At 42.2% G+C, this 22,816-nt stretch overlaps 3 protein-coding genes across 3 annotated transcripts; 2 read left to right on the top strand and 1 right to left on the bottom strand.

Moving 5' to 3' along the window:
- Positions 1–226: 226 nt before the first annotated feature.
- Positions 227–6,253, top strand: LOC129595855 (forkhead box protein C1-like). Its single transcript, XM_055492985.1, has 4 exons — positions 227–840; positions 2,736–2,970; positions 3,737–4,494; positions 5,950–6,253. Exons 1-3 carry the CDS (start codon positions 446–448, stop codon positions 4,445–4,447), a joined length of 1,341 nt encoding a protein of 446 aa, XP_055348960.1. The 5' UTR covers positions 227–445; the 3' UTR covers positions 4,448–4,494; positions 5,950–6,253.
- A 2,001-nt stretch (positions 6,254–8,254) lies between these two features.
- On the bottom strand, positions 8,255–19,500 carry LOC129595848 (uncharacterized). Its single transcript, XM_055492979.1, has 10 exons — positions 19,177–19,500; positions 18,832–19,027; positions 17,815–17,950; positions 16,873–17,321; positions 15,721–16,088; positions 14,871–15,060; positions 12,664–13,142; positions 11,866–12,088; positions 10,910–11,366; positions 8,255–10,040 (listed from the first exon to the last, which is right to left on the bottom strand). Exons 1-10 carry the CDS (start codon positions 19,266–19,268, stop codon positions 8,572–8,574), a joined length of 4,059 nt encoding a protein of 1,352 aa, XP_055348954.1. The 5' UTR covers positions 19,269–19,500; the 3' UTR covers positions 8,255–8,571.
- Positions 19,501–20,105: 605 nt separating this feature from the next.
- Positions 20,106–22,235, top strand: LOC129595881 (rRNA-processing protein FCF1 homolog). Its single transcript, XM_055493013.1, has 6 exons — positions 20,106–20,354; positions 20,503–20,570; positions 20,645–20,716; positions 20,796–21,017; positions 21,441–21,528; positions 21,890–22,235. The coding sequence occupies exons 1-6, from the start codon at positions 20,352–20,354 to the stop codon at positions 22,031–22,033; spliced, it is 597 nt and encodes a 198-aa protein (XP_055348988.1). The 5' UTR covers positions 20,106–20,351; the 3' UTR covers positions 22,034–22,235.
- The last annotated feature ends 581 nt before the right edge of the window (positions 22,236–22,816 follow it).

Below are 22,816 nucleotides of genomic sequence, written 5' to 3'. Positions count from 1 at the left end.
ACGACACTGCGAGAAAGCCAGTAGCAACGTGTGAAAAGGCAGTCAAGCCAGCCAACGCTTTTCACTGTGTGGCAAGAACGGATTTAAAAACACCCAATGGCGACAGCGCGACACAAAGAAAAACCGGCCGGCCTCTCTCGTCTCTCTGTCTCCCTCTCTCATACACACACATAGCCACAGCATTCACTCATTCCCGCACTTACACACAGCGCAGCATCGGCTATAAGCAGCTTTCTTGGCAGCCACCCAACAAAGTGTGCAATATGTGCGAGAAAACGGCGACAGCGCGCGCGGTGTCGGAGAAATTGATTAAACAAAACACTTAAATCTGGCCCATCATCAACCTTTTTTTCCTATCCTTATTGCTCCCCCTTACGTTAATCGGCGCCGAACTTTAAGCGATCCTTTGCAAGTCACGAAAAGGCAAAAATCCGCATAATCAGCGATGGTGACGATGCATCCCGGCACGGTGTACCGTAATCCGCCGTCAACGACGACATCCGCGTCGTCGTCAGCCAATATCGACACATTAAACGACTGCTCGGCCGTCGCCGCCGCCGCTGCCGCCGCGGCCAGTTGCTCCCAGTCCTCCGCACCGTATTATAATAATTCAGCATATTTTGTCCAGAATTCCAATAATTCCTCCTCCACGGCGCAAATGTACCAGAATCTCTATCAATCCCAGTTTTATCCGTCCTCGGGAGGATCGCGGAATGCCGCGGCGCTGGACGGATATAATCCCTATGCCAACCTCAATACGGCGACATATTCCCGGGGATTCCATGGAAATACCGGGAATAACACTCCCACCGCGCCCTTCTACACCACCACGACAAACGGGTAAGTTGCCGGGTAAAAAACCGGCGTTAAAGTGATCTACACGGAAAAAGTGCTACACAGGAAAATATTCCGTCTTCGGTGTACTGGACACCACCGCGAAGTAAAAATAATAAGTGAAGCACGGTTGTGTGCAGTTGCACTTCGGGAGTGAGTTTAGGAGAAGTGTGTGTCTGTGTGTATGTGTAATATGGCCAAAATGCCTGGGTTTGAGCGGTTGGATTTTTGTTATGCCAAGTTGCTGGCGTTATTTAATAAGAAAACACCAGCAAGATTACACAAACAAAAACTGTCACTTTACTCTCCCTTTTCCACATATATTTCGGCTATACGCAGGCACATATGTGATGTCTGTACTTGGGTGTTTCTTATCGCAGGGATATTATGTTATGTACCGTTTAAGGGCGCTACTGAATGGGGAAGCAGCCCGGCATAAAACACACAAACAATCCACTGCTGCGTGCTCTAATCGCGGCTATTATGTTCACGAGTTTTTGTTATTGTTGATCCAGGAGAAGCGCATACTCTCCACTCTCGGTTTCCCTTCCGCGCGGAAAAATGCTTTTCTTTACCAATGGGATTATATTTTTAGCCACGGCGTGTCCATATACGCGGTGCTGTACGAGAGTATTTTGCCAAGATGTCCAATGAAAATAGAATACAGTGAGGGGTTGTTTTCGGGTGTCGCATTCCTGCTTTGCAATGAACGAATCAAGTGTTTCGATGGCTTACGTAAATCGTCTACTATATCGGTACCGAAATAATTGATTAGTAATCGAAAGCGCGCAATTAATTTACTGGGTGACCTTTAGGCACTCTCGACAGCCATCACTTTTCAACCCGTTAATAGATATTTTAACATGACCTTTCATAAAGATAATGTTTTTCTGAATGATAATGAAAAGAGCGAAGAACTTCGACGGATTAATTGCATTTCTGTACATATATGCATAAAATATTTTCTCAAAATATTTACACATTGTCAGAGATATGTTAGCAATGCGCAGTATGAACAAGCAGATTTTGTCCATCACACCGTCTCGTGCGCCCATTGATTGTCGTTCATGATTCATATCCGCAAGAATGCTGAGCATGTTTGTGGATGTGTTCAATCTGTGGATAATCGTTTAATTGTTTGTCTCTCGCATTTCCCACCTGCAAGTGACAATCCGCTGCCGAAAGCTTCCAATAGACTAAACGATTAATTGACTGTACAATTTGAACAAAGTGGTTCTTTTGTAGCCGGGCCACTGTTCAGGTGAAGTTAATCAAGCAACATTGATTTAAGCTTGTTACCCGGCTTGTTCACGCTGGAAAGAGGACAATACGCAGTGAAATGCCGTACACAATCGGGATAAACGGCGCATCTTCCCGTACTTATAACGCGGGAAGTGTTAATCCATTTTACCAATGAATGAAGAACGGTTAATCAAAAGTGTCCCGGCTTAAAAATGGCCAAATGAGTCAACTGAGCAAATTATTTCCGATAGCGACCACTGTGAGCAGTACAGCACAGGATGGTAATAAGCATACAAACGTAGAATAATGGCTGTAGTTTTGTCGGAATGTTGCGAAGTCGGAAAGTCTAATTTGCGAATGTACATATCATGTGCACTGAATGAGCAGTTTTGTACAGAAAACTTTTTATTTGAATCCCGTGTGCGAAATTCAGAAACAATATATTTCAGACAAATCAGCGCAGAATAGCGATTCCCTTTCAACTCTTCGCTCGCTTTTACACAGGTGTCTACATTTAATTCAGGGTGCTCTTTTAAACTACTGTATCTGCACTTACCTAAAAATGTATATTACAGAAAATAATAATCCAGTAATTGAAAGTTGTTCAATAACATGTGAATGTTCTTTACGTATCTGTATATATACGCATTTTCTATTAGGTATAATCCATATTCGGTGAGCGCCTGCAGTTTGGCCAGTATCGGCGCGAGTGGTTCGGTGGGGACGCATTCCTTAATGAACAATAAGGACATGGTCAAGCCGCCCTACTCCTACATTGCCCTGATAACAATGGCCATAATGCACGCACCTGACAAGAAAATCACTCTGAATGGCATCTACCAGTTCATCATGGAGAAGTTCCCTTTTTATCGTGAGAACAAACAGGGCTGGCAAGTATGTATATACTGTATACAGTCGTTCTGCAGCGCTTCAATCCTTATTTTCCAGTACATATTTCGCTGCAATAGCGTATTTTCGACATAAGATGAAAAGCCTTGGTTAGGCCGGTTTTTATGCTCTGGTTGCATTTGATAAAAGATTTTGCCTTTACGCTTCACGCTCATTTGCTAAGTTGCCTTGCTCTATCTCGTACAACATGTAATTTTAAATGAAATTGATATCAGTTCTGCTTATAGCGTTAGCTTACATAAAGTTAAACTTAAAACCAAAATTCGTGAGTCCTCAGTAATCACTAATCAGTCAACCAACTTCTATTTACAGATAACTAAGACTGGCATTTGCTGAAAAAATCATGAACTATTTTGTAGCGCTAAATCACTGCAAAGATCCGGTGTTCAAGTTGTAAAAATAAAATTCAGTATGCCATGGTATAATTATTAATAATTTAAATATTATTCGTATGGTGAAACATATTCAGTTTGCTATTCGAATAAGTAATAACAAATCCTTTGACTTATGGTTAGTCACAACTCACATAATACAATATTATCATGCAGCGAGCGTAGTGCGACGGCTTATAAAATAAACTCCAGCTACTTTAGTAAATGCGCCGATCTTATAAATTGTAAAAGACGCTTTGAACGTTAAAATATTGTTTTTTTAAAAAAATATCCTTGTTTTTGCCTATACAGATCGGACATGTCACGTGATACCTATTTATCACAGAGTTTCGCAGATTAAAAATTTCATGTTATTACAGAATTCCATCCGGCACAATTTGTCCCTAAACGAGTGCTTCGTCAAAGTGGCCCGTGACGACAAGAAACCCGGTAAAGGCAGCTACTGGACCCTCGACCCCGACAGCTTCAATATGTTCGAGAACGGCAGCTACCTGCGCCGCCGGCGGCGTTTTAAGAAGAAGGACGTCGTCAAGGACAAACTGGACGGTGACCTCGAGCCTAGCCCCTCCGCCGGTGACCTCAAAGACGACGCCAAACTCGACCAGGATCCGCCCAAGAAACCCTCGAAGATCAAAAAAGAGAAGCCCGACCCGCCGCCCCCAGTTCCGGCGGCCGCCCTCTCCCTCAGCGATTCCCATTCCCGCTCGCCGACGCCCATCACCCTGTCCGCCTTGCAACAGGCGGCCAGCAGTGCGGCGGCGGCAGGGGCCCGCTCGGCGCAGTACGCTCCGGTGAGCAGTTTCAACAGCGGGACGGGCTACCTGGATTATGCCACGCCCACGACGTACGGGTCGGAGAACCAGGGCGGGCATACGACGACCCCGGTGAATTGGTATCAGCCGTGGAGTGGGAACGGGGGAACAGACTCGGGGATGTATGATATTAGTGGGTATTATCCGGGGAATGGGAGCGCACCGCCGACGGCCGCTTACTATCATACGCTGAATTCACTGCAGAATGTCCAGCTGTATAGTGGGCCGTTGGATACGTCGCAGGATAAATTTGAATGACAACAATACTCTGTTACGGAGAAGCAATTATCCCGTGAATAATTCCGGTACGTAACAAAAAAAAACATTACATCATTAATAACTAACTAATAATACAGCGTATTTATTATTATAATATAGTGTATCAAATGCAGCGTATTATTTTATGTGAGTACAGATATTTACCAAATTATCGTGTAAAGATTTTCATTAAGTATTCCATAGTATTTATTACTAAAAACAATATACTTATTTACAGTTCCAACGTAAATTGCAACGTAAATAAATACAGGGAAAATAATTGTCGCTTTTGCAAAAAAAATTATTATTTTTTAATCTTTTTTTAGATTAAAATATAAGAACATTTTTATTTATGCAGTAATTATCAATAAGCATTTGCGCAGATTAATTACATCTTTTTTTCGATTTTCTGAACAAATAACTTAATTTCGCTATAAGCAAGTTGTATTCCATCAGCAATAAGAACTGCAAACGTCGAATGCCGTATTAAAATAAATTCTTCAGCAGAAATTCCTTGAAAACTGGAGAAAACGAAGGGTGACCTTTGAGCGTTGTACTTAATTGACAGCAGTATGTATATATAGGCCGGTCAATTGAATCCACACACTAAGTGGCGTGTTTACTTGGCATTATGCGATTATGAGCACACTTCCCAGCAAACAGCAAACCTCCGCTAACCGTCATTACGCGCCGTACACTGTAAAGCAGTGCTTGTGCAAATACTCATCCAGATTTGCCATCTCTGTATACGCGTATCCACAATAGCCGTCCAATTGTATATGGCTGCTTCGTGTATCTTTAATTGAGTGTAAAGCTCCCTGTTCAAGTGGCTACTGTTGTCCGGTTGCATATGTTTCACAATGGCCATCCGATCCACGACGTAGCGCATTCAGTATTGTGCATTTACCAGTTCTATACTGATACAGAGTGTATTCAAAATGTACACGTGCTGCGTCCATTGTTATGCAGTGCTGCGCTGCGACCTTAAGCGTTGGGACCGGCTGGTGGTATTTACATTTATGGCAAATCTCAAGGTTATCCAAGAGGTTATGCGAAACGATATGTCTTTGACATTTGTCCATGTACAGCCGAAATAAAATGCCCATGCGCTTTATTTAATGGCCGTTCGAAAGCTTGTACGTGAGAAAATCTAATCAGCCACAGATTTTCCTGCTTTTATTAGTAGACTTCGCTGTTTTACTGCAGCCACGCTTATGCCAAAATTTACTACAGTTTTGGGAAAATTGAAAATATCACTGAAATGGAAAAAAAATTGAAAAATCCCGAAGTGGCCATTCTGTGTGGCTACCGTAAACGTTAAAAAACTTTTAGATGGAGACTTCGCAGAAAACTGTAGTGCAGCGGTTGTGAAATTCTAATCATAGAAGTTCCGTCAATCAGTGATTTGTCTTTGTACTACAATGTTATTCACAGCCATGGTTAAAACACGGCAGCAATGGTATAATTATTTTTAGTTCATCAGTTTTTTCTTTCTGTTGCAGGTTTTTCCTTGTAGAGTGCGTGGAAAATTATTGTTTGGTTCCTATCATGGATTTTTTGCACAGAGTGGGTTAGTGGTGTTGCATTACAGCCGACCGCGGCACCGTTCACATGGTCCAGCCCGACATGAAACGAGCCGGCAAACATTTGCTTAATTAATCGTTTGTTCCTTTTGATGATGTGATTGATGTTCATCGATTACATGCTCTGGGTCACATCATAATCACTGCACTGTGTATCTTGGTTGTTCTGACAGTCTCGGTTGTCGGCATGTTTGACTCTACCTATCCTGAGTATCCTCCATGATATCACCGGCTATTTCCTTTTTGTACAATTATTTAATAAAAATTATACGAGTACGCAAAAAATGCGTTTGATTATTTGCAAAATATAAAAATGGCAGTGCAAATCACAGAGTTACCGTACTGTAATTATTGGTTGGAGAAGTTTAATCGGCGTTTCTGATGGCCTTTTAAAATTTCAGCTGTACATACGGACCTGATACAGTACGTACAGAGCGAGAATGTAAAAATTATTATAACATTTTTCGGGCAATTCAAATATGCTATTATTTGTAATTCGGATGACGCAGCTGGAGCTGAAAATGCTTTTTCCCGGTGGGGTGCAGGTAAGATACTTGCCACTCTACTACAAATGCTGGCCCATGCTTTAATTTAAGATAGTACGAAGTTGTAAAACAAATGCCGCGCATAATTCTACTTGATACTTCCTTTCTCAAAAGTTTCGTTGGCGAGTAAATTCACAAAAAAACACGGTCAATAATTATGCGGATAAAAAATAATTACAGAATCGCTTGGTAAGCTTGTGTTCTTTAAAAAAATTATATCGCAACAAGGATGAGAACTTTAAACAATTCAATGTACTTATATATAAGATGGACAAATACCGTGTATGTAACAAGTTCGATAACCTCATAACAGTTTGTGGTGTTGAATCGGCCGCAATCATTTGGAGATTGCAGAATTAAACTGATACGCAATACTAATATCGATCAGCGGTAAATATGTTATGTAGGCTGATCTGTTCCCTTTGGTCAATGGGCGCAGCGACTGGAGAATGTGAACAATTCATTGGCGTATTACCAAGTGGGAAAAGCTGATGGAAAAACAACATTTGCATTCTGTTATGCCATCGAAAATGCCGGGCGACGCCGGAGCAAATTGACTTATATTTTCGACATAACACTCTGTTGTGCATCCAGTTCCGGCAACTAAGCAGCTTTCCCTAAAGGCGAATTGAGATCCCCGGCTTCTACATTTATGTCCTTTACATCGAAGCTTACTGAACAACCGCGTCAGCACTTTTTGCAGCCGGATAGATTTTTATCTATGCATCTGCTTTGCAACCCAACTGGAGTATTTATGGGTGCAATAATATCGACTGCCACCTGCCGGTACACATATCGCAACAACAAGAAACAAATTTCTTCCAAAAGTAAATTATCGTGTTTGCATGCGCTTGTACTGCGAGCACCATTGCATTTCAGTAATACATTCATTTCTGCACATGGAAAACATCAAAATAAATAGGTGGGTAAAACCATAAAATACTATAAATTAAACAGAAATGCAGCTGACCAATGGTCCAAAAGTATATCAACAATATTCAAAAAATAAAATAATTAAACCACACGAAAACCATAATAACGGCATTACTGTGCAAAGCTACTCTGTATATGACTAAAGTCTAAACTCAGGACATAAAGTCATAACTGAAATTAATATATGATTTGTACTCACTACACTTTTTTCCACATAAATTAAAACGTTCTGCTTGCCATTTACTTTATCATTAAAGGCATTTCTGTGACTTGGACTTATGTCCATGATCGATCTCCGTCATCATTTAATTGATTCATGCCGGTTCATCTTAATTTTCCCTTGTACAGATACTACGGTACATGCTAATTAAATCCTCCTGGCAAAACATAAACCAGCTAGTTTTCTCGCATTCCAGTCTCAGTTAATTCGCCCGATGCTGAGCAATCTCATGCCCCACGGTGCATGTGATAAATTAACATTTAACAGTCAGCGCGCACTGGACCTTTGATCTCCTTCCATTCCCCGAATATCTACGATAACCGCTTGTAAATCTGTGTGTGGTATGCTCCATTACGCTCACTGTCACATCCTCAATTAAGCGCCCCAATCAATCCGATCCGCATCTGTAGCAGCGCGCGATCAGATCGGGTTAGAATCTCTGCCTGCTCCGATGCGCCGCTAATTGCTCGTATCCAGCGGCCACCCACTGTCACATACAAACATCCATTAACGCCGCACTTAAAACCATCCAACGAAACACATTTCAATCCATTCGCACATTTTAACAACCCGCTAAACATCCAAAAAGCTCAAAGCATCTCAAAGCCATGAAAAAATCAAGAAGAAAAAGCCAGCAATTTTCCTCGCGCGCGCACTTCAATCCAAAAATCAAAATAATACAAACATGCTTAATAGTATATAATAATGAAAAGCATAATGGCTAAAGAATTTCCAAGTATTTAACACTGAAATAATTAATTACCATAATTTAACGTAATTAATTATATTAGTTGTAACGTAATAATCCGTACAATTCTCCAACAGAAAAACGGCAAAAATCCTTTAACTTGCTAACTCCTCAACGTCCTCATCATCCGCATCCCCGTTCATGGCCTCCAACGCCGTCGCCGTCACCTCCACGAGGGTCACGTACTCCGTGCCCTTCCCGGCCACCGACCTCCCCCCGGATCCGCTGGCCACCACCTCCATCTCTTCTCCGGACGATTTCGCCTTACTAGCCACATGCGGACTGCGCACCACCACGTTCTTCCGCGCGCCACGCGTCTGGATGCTCTGATTCACCGCAGGCGAGCGCCGCTGACTCCCCGATTTCGCCGGGGAGGTGGGCGCGGGGGCCGGCTCGGTTTTGGCCGCCGCCGCGGTCTTGGCGCGCGTCTTCACCGGCTCGACGATGGCGGCCATCTTCTTAGGCGGTTCGGCCAGTTCTTTCGCCGCGGCGGCCGTTTTCTTGCTTTCCGGGGCTTTTTCGCTGGATTTGGCCGGTTCGGCGGTCTTCGAAGTGGTCTTGGCCGCTTTCCCCGCTGGTTTCGCCGCCTCCGGTTCTTTTACGGTGACGGTCACAGCCTTCCCCGTCGCCGCGGCTTTTCCCGTCTTTTTCGGTGGTTCCGGGGGAGTTTTCACCGACTTCGATCCTTCCGCTTTTTTCCCGTCTTCCTTCGTGGTCTCCGGAGCGGATTTGGAGGCCGCGGCGCGTGTAGCTAACCGCGCCGAAGCCTTACCAGCTTTTGCAACCTCTTCAGATTTTTCCGCGATTTTCTCTGCCGCTGCTTTCGTTTTTGCTTGAGACTTGGTTGCCGCTCCAGTTTTCGCCGGTGATTTGCCATTTTCCGGTGCTTTTTCCGCCGCCTTCGGTGCCTCGGCTGCTTTAGGTGATGCACGTGTCGCCACCGCCCGCACCGGCGATTTTGGAGGCTCCGATGCTTTAGCCGTCGTTTTTACATGTCTCCCCGGCGATTTCACTATGTCCACAGTCTGCGGTTCGATTTTGGCCGGTTCTTCATCCGGCGTCTCGTCCATCTCCTCGACCTCGTCCTCCCGCGACACCATCCGCGGACTGAAGCGCTTCCGCTTGTTCACCGTCTCCGGCACCGGCGCCTCGACGGGTGCGCTGCGTTTCGGGCGGCCGCGTTTCCGTACCACCGCCACCGGTTCAATTTCCGGCGCAGCGGCTTCCGCCGGTTTGGTTGTCGTTGTCGCAGCTTCCGCTGGCTTGGTCTTGAATCCACGCGTCGCCGGGCGTTCTACCAGCGCCGGTTTACGAGGTCCGAAATCCGCGGAGGACTTGGTGGAGCGGCGCGGTGATTTACTGGTCGACGGGACCGGCGCCGCCGGCTCTTCGAACTCGTACACATTCTCCGGGGTCTTGGCTTTCTTGGCGACCGCTTTCTTCGGCGTCTCCTTCTTCTCCCCTTCATCCTCCGCCTCCATGCCCGAGGCCTTGCGTTTCCGTGGTGATCGACGAATATTCGCCGCTTCTTCCGCCTCGGCCTCTTCCTCCTTCTCACCTTCATCTAGGGAAGAAATTCAGACATTTTTGCGCCGTTTTTAAGATGACTTGGCAATAAAACGAAACGAATTTAAAAAGGAATTTGATATATAATAAATCCTATTTTAAACTAGTCGACGTTGAAATGGTAAAAAGGTTGAAACAAAAAGCTTCAATCTATAACAAAATCATGTAACTAAAAGTTCTCTTCTTTTTCAATAAGAAATATTTCAAAACCTTCGTATTAGTGATTAGTGGCTGACTGGTCACAATTCGTACGTTCAAACTGCTTGCACTTAGTGCCACTATTCTACATCATCCATACTCATACACCTTATCATAGACGATTTCTATTTGCATGAGTAGGGTATATACGAGTAGTACTTTCCTTTAGTCGCTCTTCGCCAATCGCTGTTCGTCAGATCTTAATTACCTAATTCTGTGATTTTTTAACTTGAGATTAATTTTAATCAGAATATATTTATCCAACAATTTAATTTCTCCCTTTCACATCTTCTCAAATACCAGCCTCAAACGGACGTCTAATTTTTTTAATTACTGCGGTCAGTCGTTTGAAATCTTGAATTTTGAAAGTCTGATTCCAAACCATACTGTCTTCACTAAAGATTAGAGAGTATTTCCATATTCCATATTTAAAAAATTATTCCATATTTAATTAAATTAAAAACGCACTTTTTCATCGCAAACATAAGGAGGCCGGTTTAACTTAAAAATGATCAGTAATTGTCCTTCGCTAATAAAAATCTAGAAAGGCCGATTTCAAAATTATTTTCATTTCACTACATACACGATTTTCTCCGCTTAAAATAAAAATTAATTTTTCCTTTTCAAATTTCTAAAGTCGAAAATTCGACAGTTAAATTTCCACCCCACCTTCGTCGGCGATCTCCGCAGCCGCCTCTGCATCTTCCCCGACCTCTTCGGGCGCCGCTTCCCCCTCGACAGCCTCGGCGCCTTCCACCGTTTCCATGCCCTCCACCGGCTCCTCCATCTCCTCGATGACCGGATGCATCAGCTGCGCCATAATCTCCTGCGTGCCTGGCCAGTCGATACTGCGCAGTTTCTTACTGGGGAACGCGCCCTTCGTCAGCGTCACTTTGCCGGCGGTTTTATGGTAGCGCAGCATACTGTCGTCAAAATGCGCCGAGCAGATCAGGTGTTTATGCGTCCACGGGTAGGCATTCTCCAGAGAGATGGCATCCGACCATTTCTGATACTGCTCCCACACGGCGGGGTCCGCGTCGTCCGGGGGAATCTGCGGACACTTGAACATGCCCACTTTCTGCTGGCGGAGACGGTTCTGATGCGAGGGACACGCGGCAATGACACACTAAAGGAAACAGAAAGCAAAACGTTAACCACTTTGAATGCGAACATTGCGCTCGTAATGCGTCTGCAGCTTGCACATTTCTTGAAAAAAACAAGTACAAAGTCATTTCTTTCAGTAAACTATAATTTTTAAAAATATAATCAAATTCAGTATTAATTTTGTATAATATTTTATGCAGTGTAAACTAAATTTTCGTTATAAACGGTCCCACGAGGTAATACTACGTATAAGCCACTTTTCTACGACAATCATCAATTGTCCCAGTATGATAAGCGGTCACGATTTTCACTGATTGTAATAAACGGACTGCAGAATATTCACAATCATATAAAAATACATATGTACAGTATTTACAAAAAATTGTACTTTAAAAGATTTTTACTGATTTCACTAAAATGTGCGAGCGAAAATGAACAAATCTCAAATAAATTTTGTGAATGTAATTCTTGCCTAAAGAATACGGAAAATTATGCAAAGGAAGTACAGTAATGGCCCTTACATGACGCTGCGACAACCCATGTCGTCCGAACTTCAGTTTAGGATCGAAGGTATCGAATTCGCTGGGCAGGAATGTGTGGATAACCTCCGGCTGCAGGACCGCTTCCGCCGGCATCGCGCCTTCCTCGCCCTCTGCTGGGCCTTCCACCGGCTGCACTGGTTCCGTACTGGCCGCCTTCTCCACGTCTTCTACCGGTCCTCCTTCCATCGCCGCCTCATCGGTTCTAAACAACGAGCACTGACATCAGAAGATGTAAAACGTAAAGGTAATGCATGAAATATCTTTAAAAAAATTATCAGCAGATTAATTCAGAAAAACTAAATACGCATACCAAGTTAATTAAACGTATTATCAAGATTACTTCACAGAACAGATAGGAGATGATAATAAGGCTTCTTCCACTGCACTACGATTCACATATTTTTAAAACACAGGATGTAAGTACACTAATCAGGTAGGAATGCGCGATGTATTCATCAAAATACTCACAAGAAAAGAAAATGCTTTCCGCTGAAACGAAACGATTTCATAAGATAAGATAAAATCTGGTGCGAATTTTAAGGAAAGAAATCACATTCCGTCACAAATCACTGAACGTTTTAAACAAAGGCGAATTATCGGAAATATATATGCAAAAAAATTCAAGGATTGGCATATAAAAATTTTCGGGTGATTCTTCTGTTAAAATAAAACGATTATTTTACTGAAGATAATTGTTTGGTAAAATTTACGAAGAAAACCTGAGTCAAACTACTCAATTTTATTAGAAAGAAAACTGTCAAAGATTTCAGCACGTACTCGATAATATTCACCGTGGGAATGGATCCCTTCTTCAGCCGTCCGTTCTCCTTGATGCACTCATCCTCAAAGTGCTTGGAGCACATGACGGTATTATTCGCCGTGCACCCGTAGAACCCGGCGGCTTTCAGCCAGATCTCGCGAATCTCCGGATCATTGGGCACGTGGTAGTAGCGTGTTTCGTCGCTGTCATCGCGGCCTACCCGCCGACTACTGCAGCCCTCCACCATGCAGCGGTACACCACCGAATGCGCACTGCTGGCCTTCTTCTCGCGCGGCGTCTCATGGGCGGCTTCCCACGCCTCCACCGCCGAGGCGGCGACGTGCACCTGCCCGATGAGATTCTCAATGTGATCCAGTTGGGTGTCGGTGGCCGCTTCGTATTTCGGATCACTGCGGACCATGTTGTACTTGGCCTTCTCGCGGAATCGCTCCACACGATTCTTACACGTCCGGGATGTTAATTCCAGCGGTTCCACCTGTACATACGCAAAGAAAAATGTCAGTCGAGGCCAAAAATCTCACTGCTCATTAGCCAACCTGTATGCATTTCCATTTTTTAGCTCTGACTGAAATAAATGTTTTACTAGCTTCCACAATTTACAATTCATCCGCAACAGATTTACAATAATTATCCAGTCGGAGCTTTTCTTTCGTCTGTTGTTTTGTTATCTCAGCCGTCAAAAAATGGTAACGAAAATATGTTTCACTAACAATCGTGCTAATACTAGAAAGGATGCGCAGAGTCAAAACGCGGACTTACTTACAACGTTTTTACCCTTGACATACAGACATCGAACGCAAAACCGCGCCCGTTTATACGTCTTGCATGTAAGTATGTACGGGCTAAACTCGACCGCATGCGCACAACTGTTACGACACACGGACTGACAATTTACTGTATGCGTGCTGACATTGTTCTACTAATTCGCAAAATTGTATCATTACATTTTATAAAATTGTATCATTACTTTTGAAAAGTTAATGCCATATAATCTGTTGGAGAACACCAAAACAAGGTCGATTGGGTACATCTGCGCACTATTCTTTTAAGCTAAAATAAATGAAAGAAATACGGTAAACAATATTTCTGGGTAGCCAGAACAAAGCGGGAACCCGCCACGCGGTTAAGCAGAGTATACAATTTGCTGTCATAAATACAGACGAAACATCAAAAGTGAGGTTATTCGAACAAAATAAATCATTCCAGCTCATACATTGCTGAATTGACATGATAATAAAATAAATTCTGGCTTACCATGGAAGGCTGTACAGCAGTATAAATCGTAGTCGGATATGAAATCAGGTTAAGAACTCAAGCACAGTACGCAGTAAACTTCAAACAGCACCAACAGCTGGGTAGCCAGCCAGCAGGGTTCCCTGCGATACGATGGCAGCTATTCACGACAAGTATACCACAAATCGTTAGAGACAGCCACAAGGATTTGTGAACCTTTTGGCAAGCTCCGATTCAGTTTGTAGTACGCCAGTCAGGTGCAATAGGATATAAAATTAAATTCAAAGATAATCAGAAAACACACATTCAGTAAACAGAGGCGCACCTCGCAAAACACTGATACTGCTCAGGCTAATCTGGATTCCCAGAACACATGCTTTCCTGCACTATAGATGCACATGCAGCGCATCAGTTTTCTATTTCTCATTTCAACAACAAACAAGAAGGCAAGAACTAAAAAAAACTTAAAAAAAGACGGAAAACCCTGTCGTTTTACTGTTTAACCGTCGCTGTCAGCCCAAAGTATGGAGAAACGATCACGTGGTTTTGAATTTTGCTATTGGCGGTGGGCAGCCTCGATCTAACTCAGAATTCTGACCCACCAATAAAAATCGCGGAAATGCGAAGTTTGTAAGTACCTGGGCGTCGCTTAGACCCGTTACAAGGTACGCCCATGTTCGTAACGGTTTTCGTCGACGCCCACCGACAGACATCGAGCGAAAAGCGACTTACAACGAAGCCCAGCCAATTGGAACTTGACACGCCTATTTCTCGCTTCGATGTAAGTCGCTGATGCTCGATGTAAGTCCGCGTTTTGACTCTGCGCATCCTCTGAACTTAATTAATTCGGAATGCATTACTAGAAATAGCTCATAGGACCCTTTTTTTCTAATCCACTGCACTACGATACGTCGTACACACCACAAAAAAACAAATAGTACTGTATATGATGCTATCAACTCAAACTCACCTTAGCGGCATTATAGACGGTGACGATCTTCTCCCACTGCAGTCGCACTTTATGGTCCCGCTGACTGCGATCCGGCAAGAACGGATTGTTGGCTACCAACAATTCCAGCAACATAATGTCGCGATTAACGGTCTCCGGTGTGCTGGCATTCTTCCCAAAGAACGACCGCTTGCCGTACCGGTCGTCCGAACTGTTAACAGTACAAAAACACGCATAATTAAAGAACCCGTACACAGACAACCAAAAATTAACCAACAAAAATAACGAAGAAAACGACTTACAGAAGACACAAGGACACAGCAACCTACTGAATAATCACATAAATAATCTGCCTATTCAATTAATACGTCAACAAAAATGCTGAATTGTTCAATTCACTGAACCAAGCCAATTTCAATTCGATAAAAATATTCAAACATTATTTGAAAAATATTTATAAAGCACGATATTTGAGTAAATACTGCATCAGTTTTTTTATAAAACCGACCACAAGGCACTGATCATGCCGACCGAGTACATCTGGATTCAACGGCCGCCACTTTTTTACAACCAACCATAATTTTTATCGATTTCACCACAGATACTGGATGGCCACGATTTCGCCTACAACTGTGGCTGATTTCCCATAAAAAATATACAAAATATATTTTTCAAAAAATATACTGGTATGTAAATATTACTTATGAAAGCATCTATGATTATAGATGTTTTCCTAAATAATACGGGAATTCGTCATAAGGAGCGACAATACTGCCTTTACATGACGTTCCATGCTGGACGAATTTCAACGTACGTAATTAATTCATTTCCATACAAAAAAATAGCTTCAATAGGGCTATTTCAGACGTACTCGTCATCTCCATTTTCCCCACTACTATCCAGAAACAGTGTCGGCACTTCGCCGGCCTTAACATGGGGTTTGCGGAAGAAATCAATCTGTTTGGGCTCAAAATGTTTTGTACAAATCAGCATATGCCGGCGGTCCAGGGTCTCCTGCGGCAGTTTATCCAACAATCCGCAGTCTTCCAGATATTTGCGACGCTTCGGACCTTTCATGGGAATCTCGGAGAAGCGGATTTTCGACCAGTCGACACTGCGCACCCGGTTGTGACACGATGGGACAATGCAGCGGAAGTTCTTACGCGTGTGCCAGGCCGACGGCGGCTGTTCATCCATGAAGGTGGTGATTTCTTCGACATCGTTTTCCGGAGCACCGTCCTGTGAAATAAAGGTTAAAGATATGTAAAACGTCACAATAATATCAGCCAAGCGAAAATAAAAATCAGCTTAACAATATTGTTTACTGTGAGTCTGTGACCGATCTCTCCCTCGATTAAAACAGAACAACGATGCATCAAATCACACTTATAAGTTATAACAGCTACACAATGAATTAAAAATTAGTATATTTTCATTATTTTGCACCAAATAATCGAAGATCCATTTAATTAAACTTTCACTGTAAAGCAGTGTGCCGGCGCTTGCACTTTGTGTTGTTTTGATGGCTATAGTGTACTAAAAATTTGATTTAATAAATAACGGTTCAGTGTAATCGCTCGTTCTATCAATGTAAACAAATTGACGCGAAAGAAGCTCAACTGATTCATTAACGCTAATTTTAGTGGATATATAAATCTAGTAATCCACCATAGTATTTATCTATTAAATCACCATAGTATTAATCCAATAAATCACCATAGTACGAGGAACTCAAAGGCTCAACGTTCGAAATTTTAATGGCAAAGGCCGTAAAGTAAATGACCGGATAAAACCGGCATGACGATACTCGATACAGGCGTGCCACAATAAAAGAACAGTAGCAAAATAAGTCAATAAAATTTTAAAAAACCAAAACTCCAACTTTATAATGATAACAGAATATGTCTCAGTGAAAATCAAGAAAATGAAAACAATTCACGAAGGCACACTCTATAGTCTACAGGGTACTGCTTAAAGCGCATTATTTTTAGCTGCTACCAATATCAATGCAGGATTTCCTTACCGCTTCTCGATCAGCCGCTTCCTTATCGAATTCCTCCTGCGTCAAGAAGAGCGACGGCAGCGTCCCGGTTTTGACGACATACTTGGCCTTTAAATCCACCTCCTCGGGCGGGAAGTGCTTGGAGCAGATGAAGATATCGCGTGCCGCGGTATAGGGCACCCCTATGACGTCCATATAGCCGCGACGGGCCGCCGGGTTGGTTCGTGGTAGCATGATGAAGCGCACCTTGGTGTAGGCGGTGTTGCGGGCGGTATTCTTACAAAACGGCACAATACAGCGATAATTCTTCAGTTTGGCCGATGCCGGCTGCTCATAGTCCAGGAGACGCGGGTTGATGGGGTTGCGGCGAAATTTCGGGACCTTATTGCGGACACGCTTCTTGGGAACCTCCTTATTCCGGTCGTAGGCTTGCCCATTTTCAATGGATTCCAGCAAGGTGGTGATAAGCGCTAAGAATAGTCAGAGCGACAAATAAATCGGATTGCCGGATAAATATTCGCAAAAAATGTAAACATACTACACGATTAATAATAGTCAGAAGTGTCATAAATGGTGTTAAAAATTTATTATATCTATTTAAATGTTTAATTTTATTGGTTATAAGAACTTATTTGATGATTTCTGATCCTCATGATTTATTCAGTGGCAGTCTAACCACTTTTTACAGTAAACATGCAAATGGACAACCATATGATCCACATCTGTTCCAACAGAGCCGGAAATTTTCGTAGTGCAGTGACGCAGAAACTGAATTTAACTTCGCAGCTTCAGGTCCAGTATAATGCAGTTGTATGCAGCGTATGGAGCAGACCGATTTGCCCGCCGAAGCATTATTACTAATATCAATTTTTTCTTTCAATTATGATAAAATATATGAGTAAGAACTTGTCTATGATCACTGGATATTATGATCAACAAGTCACGAACGGGAAGAAAACCTACCGGGATTAGCTGCAACGGCTTCAACGTATTCCGGCTCGCCTTTGTCGCGGAAGCTCTGGTCCATGGATGGAAAATAGGGACTCAGCTGGCGTCCTTTCAACTCCCAATCATTTTTCACCAAAAACTTCGTATCTTTCTGCAAACAAACAGCATATTCAGCAAAATTAAGTGCACTACAGTACTGAACCCGCGCGACTTTAAGGAACAGAAAATTACTCTAGACCGCCCGCACTAGGCGTCGGCTTCTTTGACATCGAAGAAACCGACGTCTAGCTATAAGAGGAAAATCTCAGCATGATGAACATGCGACGCCTGCGATATCTGTTCGATATTTTCTGATTTTCGTGTAACACAACAGTAATAATAAGATTTTATAAGTCAGCAGTGAATTCTGATTTTTTAACTACCCAAATACAAAAAAGGAACTACGATTTAATGAAACACAACTTTTATTATTATTATTATTATCGAACAACAGTAGTCAAACTCAATTTGGGAGACTTTTAAGGCTATTGGAAAATGTTTTAGGTATTTTGAAAATTTTATACTTTTTTTGGTTTGATTTTATGAGATAAACGTTACTCATCTCAGTCATCTGGGAATCGATTATTATTATTATCTAAAGATAAAGATTACTAATTACACTGTCAAACAAAAATTTCAATTCTCATATTAGTATAAATCAAATATTAAAAGACACTATTAATTATTATTAAAAACCTGGTCAGGTATAGAAATGTTCTAAAAAATTCGTACAGCCATCTAAATCACGTGAATTCAAATAAAAAACACCATGAAAATAACTGGAAATCGGAAAAAGCGAAGAAATTCGCAATATTATGTTTTCTGCTGGGAAAAAATTATAATGATTTTTAGCACAAAAATCGGTAGTCGAAATAGTACAGTAAATTTTATCAACTTCGAAAATCAAAACCGAACTTTAAAATGTAAACTGTGACCGTGACAGTAAACAATCAATTTCAAAAGGCAAGAGCAAGAACTTTCGCTTATTCTTACCCGATAACTGGACACCAACTTCTCCCAGCGCTTCTTCAGGCACGACGGCAGCCGGCCGGGACTATCGGGATACTGGCTGTTGTATGTCAGCGTCAGTTCATCCCACAGATCACTGGCATCTGGCAGGGAATTGCGTCCGATTTTGGGATTGTTACGAAAGCGTTCATCCATCTCCGTCCGAATGGCGATGAGCATTCTGCAAAATATCAATCACTTCCTTCAAGACACGATCTTTACACATTTACACGGTTTCTCCCTTCAGTCTACTCTGCTCTCCAACCGGAAATGACCGGTGGAGACGGGCACGACAGCCCAGGATACGGGAAGAAATAACGTAACCAGCACCTGGTGTTCTCTGGCGTCATAAACTCCGTTTCCATCTTGGCCGTCGAGGTTTCGCCCACGGGCGGTGTGGGCGCTGCTTCGTCGCCTGACATCCTTCTCTGAACTGTTAACGTTGTTTTCCAACCAAAACAATTTGACTCAACCGATAAAAACCGTCAAAATAAAACGAAAACAACCGAGGAACCTGGAAAATGCTGCTGTGTAATTAGCTTTTCAGCCTTGCCGTTGGAAAGATGCGAAGCAACAAGCTGCGGTTGAGAGCTCCGTTGACTGTGCGATAAGGGAGTTCCATTTTATGCCCAACCCCTCTTCCATTTTCATTTAATAGAGTGGAATCTCGGAACTGTATCCGTAGTTCTGCTGTAAACAATTCATAAAAAGCAATGAGTTTACGTTTTATTAATAGCATATCATATTTTAAAATTTTCATGTTTTTGTTTATTGGATACATTGGAGATAAAATCGGGATAACTTCAGTGGAAGCAAAGGTGCTCTGGAATTCCATTTGTGCACACGAGTCTCTCCACGCGTTCGTCAGTCGCATTTCGCGAGCTCAATCCGGGTGGCGGCGCATGAGCCTCCCGCGCACGTTGACGCCATGTGCTGGCAGTTTGTGCAAAGATATCGCAGTAGTGCAGGTCACTGCATGAGCAAGTCCGCCTGCAAAACGTTTCACCTTGATAATCAAATTTTACATTTTGAACCTTTTTTTGTCATTCACATTTATGCCAAATATCGAACATCGAATAATATAGATAAACTTCGCACTCAATTTCTTATATTTTTTTAAAAATATTATCTTTGCAGTTTGCACACTTGAAAAGATTAGGAAATGATAATTATTACGAAAATAAAGAAAAATTTCGGTGTGCAAGTCGTTCGACATAGCGTGTACTACAAGTTGACCGAATTTTAATAGTCATTTCGCTTCAGCTGTACTGCACTACGAAAACTTCTACAAATTCCCACTTCCAGTTTCGCAACTGTTGGATTATTAGATCGACCAAGTGCCAGAGCATTAAGAATCATGATAGTGGATTAATTTTGGCAGTTAAAACGTTGAAACTTATCAGTATTCAGCATCCCTAGGAATCTTCCCGAACCGGAGCAAAACCGCTGGCAGAGTCTGCCTCTGGTACCGTGCTTCACAAATCACGATTCGCGGGATTGTAATCATGGTAAGTACTCCCTGACAGTCCTTGTAGATAATACTTGCAGGCGTTCTAAAAAAATTTTGGAAGAACAGCTTATGGAATTTGACAGCTAAAATGCGCTTCGTTTTATTCCACTTTATTTGCACAAGTTTATTGGGCGTTTCGTCGGTAGGGAAAAATCAAAAAAACGAAGAAGTTCGCTGCCATGAAACGGATGATAAGCTTGAAGGATTCCCGAATGTACGAATCTGAGACAAAACTTTATTTTTCACGGTGTACGATGACGAAACTAATCAGCGGATCGTATTTTGCAGCAAACCCGAGCAGCGCGAAATCAAAAAGAAGAAGAAGGATGCCAATCATCAAGAGATCCAGATCGTGGAAGCGTGAGGAATACTCATCCCGAATTCTATCCCTAGAAAAATCTTCCAGTTGTGTAATCTTCGGCGTTTTCTCTCTCGACAGACCGCAGTATTCCTCCGCATTGTTTCTCAAGTACAACACGCAGCTGGGTCCGCCGTTCCGAATTCTTATCGACACAAATTTTGTGAATTTTTGCATCCGCAATAAGATCGATGTCATCCAAGGCATGATGGACTGCCTGTATGCCAAGTGTTTTCCCTATGTGACGGATTGTGTGCTGGGGGAATTGGAAAAGCTGGGCACCAAATACCGCATTGCTTTGAAGTATGTGTCGACAAAAGCCGGTTAAATTTTTACTAATATTTTGATTTAACATTTTGTTTGATTATTTTATAGTCGCTTTAATTATGTTTTTTTTATCAGTTTGTTTTGAATTTATTTTCCTTTTATTGTTTCTTTTGGATCGCTTTGTGCAGATTATTTGCATAAGTGCTGAATATTTTGTTTGAAATTTTTATGAGCATTTTATTTATTATTTTGACTTTTTGAGTTTTCCTTTTTCAATTTTTTTATTGAATTGATTTGATTTGACTTCGTTTTTATGGGTTTTTACTGGATCTTTTCTGCCTTTTTTTCGTTTGAATTGTGCTCTGGGTTTTTCGATTGTTACTTGCTAATAATTGGTAAGCAGGCTAATAATCAAGCACTGTGGTCAGTGAATATAACAATTTGTTTTTCTCATTTTAGGGTCGTAAAGGATCCAAGATTCGAGCGCCTCCCGTGTATGCATAAAGGCACGTATGCTGATGACTGCCTTGTTCAGCGCGTAACTCAGGTACGATTTCATACTGTGTTTCACAGCAAACTCTTCAAAGTTGGATATTTTCTTTATTTCGACCCGCTTGAGCTTTTTTTTTGAACTGTTTTTCTTATCACGTTAACAGTTTCTTTCCAGTTTTCAGTGTACAATAAATTTTTACAGATTTATTTTTCATTTTTCGTGTCTTGACAACAGTCATTGTTTTGCTGTTTTTTAGTTTTCTTTTTGACGTTGAATACAAACGACAAACCGTATTTATAAAATTTTCGTATTTCAAGTAGTCTGATTACAGCACGATTAGGCGAGCGTCCTGTATTGGCTGAAAGAAATGCTTTCCGGCACGAATACATTATTACGAGTACTGTTATTTTTGCAGCATAAATGCTACATTGTGGCCACTTGTGATAAAGATCTGCAGCGACGAATCCGCAAAATTCCCGGCGTTCCCGTAATGTACATCAAGGATCACCGTTGCACCATCGAACGGTTACCCGATGCCTTTGGTGCGCCGAAAGTTTAGCATGCCGATGGTGTTGAAAGATGTGTCTTTCCGGAATGGTTTACAATTTTCTCGTGATATTTAACACTTGATAGTCGGTACCTGCTCGCGCGTTTTGAGTATTGACTGATGTGCTCATAAATTGTTCATGCAGTAATTGAGCGGTTGCCTACTCGTATGGATTTGACTAGAAGTAAACCGAAACAGAGTACTAGTGGGCGATGTCGTGATGGATAAACTTGTTGTGGTGTAGCATGACCGAAAACACGGCCGATTTTCGGTACGGCTTCGTCAAAGTTAGCAAGGCTGCTGGTCCTCGCGGTGCAATCGTGCAACCAACTGCACTGTTTGTTTGTAGACTTGAGAATTCATACTTCTAGTGTAATTACCCATGGTTCCGCCAGTCTTGCAGTGCGAAAAGCGACAAGTGGTAGTTACTAATTAGGGAGAGCGTAAAATTGTTCTAAGGAAGCCTTCGCTTCGAACATAATGTCACTCAGTCTGTCACAATCACCAAGTTACCGTGCTTTGTGATCATGTGATTTCGAATCATTTGTTCAATGTTTTCCAGATTCCAAAACAGGCACGCAAGGCATAACTATAAAACCGAATGTACGTGGGGTCACTAGCACCAGAATATTATTACAGCAGAAGAAAGAATGTCCATCATTAATAATTAGTTAATAACTAATTATTTGTCCGTAAATATTATCAGAAGTTATGTTTTCATCCATTCTTTCCTAACAACCAGACTGCAGAGTGTACATCTCGATCACGTCTCCATCCTCGAAATCATAGTCCGAA

Source organism: Paramacrobiotus metropolitanus, unplaced genomic scaffold (assembly GCF_019649055.1).
Source record: "Paramacrobiotus metropolitanus isolate TYO unplaced genomic scaffold, Prichtersi_v1.0 Parri_scaffold0000083, whole genome shotgun sequence".
Taxonomy (NCBI): Eukaryota; Metazoa; Tardigrada; class Eutardigrada; order Parachela; family Macrobiotidae; genus Paramacrobiotus; species Paramacrobiotus metropolitanus.
Note: the sequence above shows the minus strand (reverse complement) of the source record. Positions and strands in the feature narration are given on the sequence as shown.

Excerpts from the sequence above, each read along its gene's own strand:
- LOC129595855 (XM_055492985.1), top strand. The coding sequence starts at position 446 with ATGGTGACGATGCATCCCGGCACGGTGTACCGTAATCCGCCGTCAACG. Across the intron at positions 841-2,735 it reads TACACCACCACGACAAACGG|GTATAATCCATATTCGGTGA; the intron begins GTAAGTTGCCGG and ends ATTTTCTATTAG. Across the intron at positions 2,971-3,736 it reads AGAACAAACAGGGCTGGCAA|AATTCCATCCGGCACAATTT; the intron begins GTATGTATATAC and ends ATGTTATTACAG.
- LOC129595848 (XM_055492979.1), bottom strand. The coding sequence starts at position 19,268 with ATGTCAGGCGACGAAGCAGCGCCCACACCGCCCGTGGGCGAAACCTCG. Across the intron at positions 12,089-12,663 it reads CCCACGGTGAATATTATCGA|AACCGATGAGGCGGCGATGG; the intron begins GTACGTGCTGAA and ends CTCGTTGTTTAG. Across the intron at positions 11,367-11,865 it reads ATGGGTTGTCGCAGCGTCAT|TGTGTCATTGCCGCGTGTCC; the intron begins GTAAGGGCCATT and ends TGTTTCCTTTAG.
- LOC129595881 (XM_055493013.1), top strand. Across the intron at positions 21,018-21,440 it reads AAATACCGCATTGCTTTGAA|GGTCGTAAAGGATCCAAGAT; the intron begins GTATGTGTCGAC and ends TTCTCATTTTAG. Across the intron at positions 21,529-21,889 it reads TTGTTCAGCGCGTAACTCAG|CATAAATGCTACATTGTGGC; the intron begins GTACGATTTCAT and ends TTATTTTTGCAG.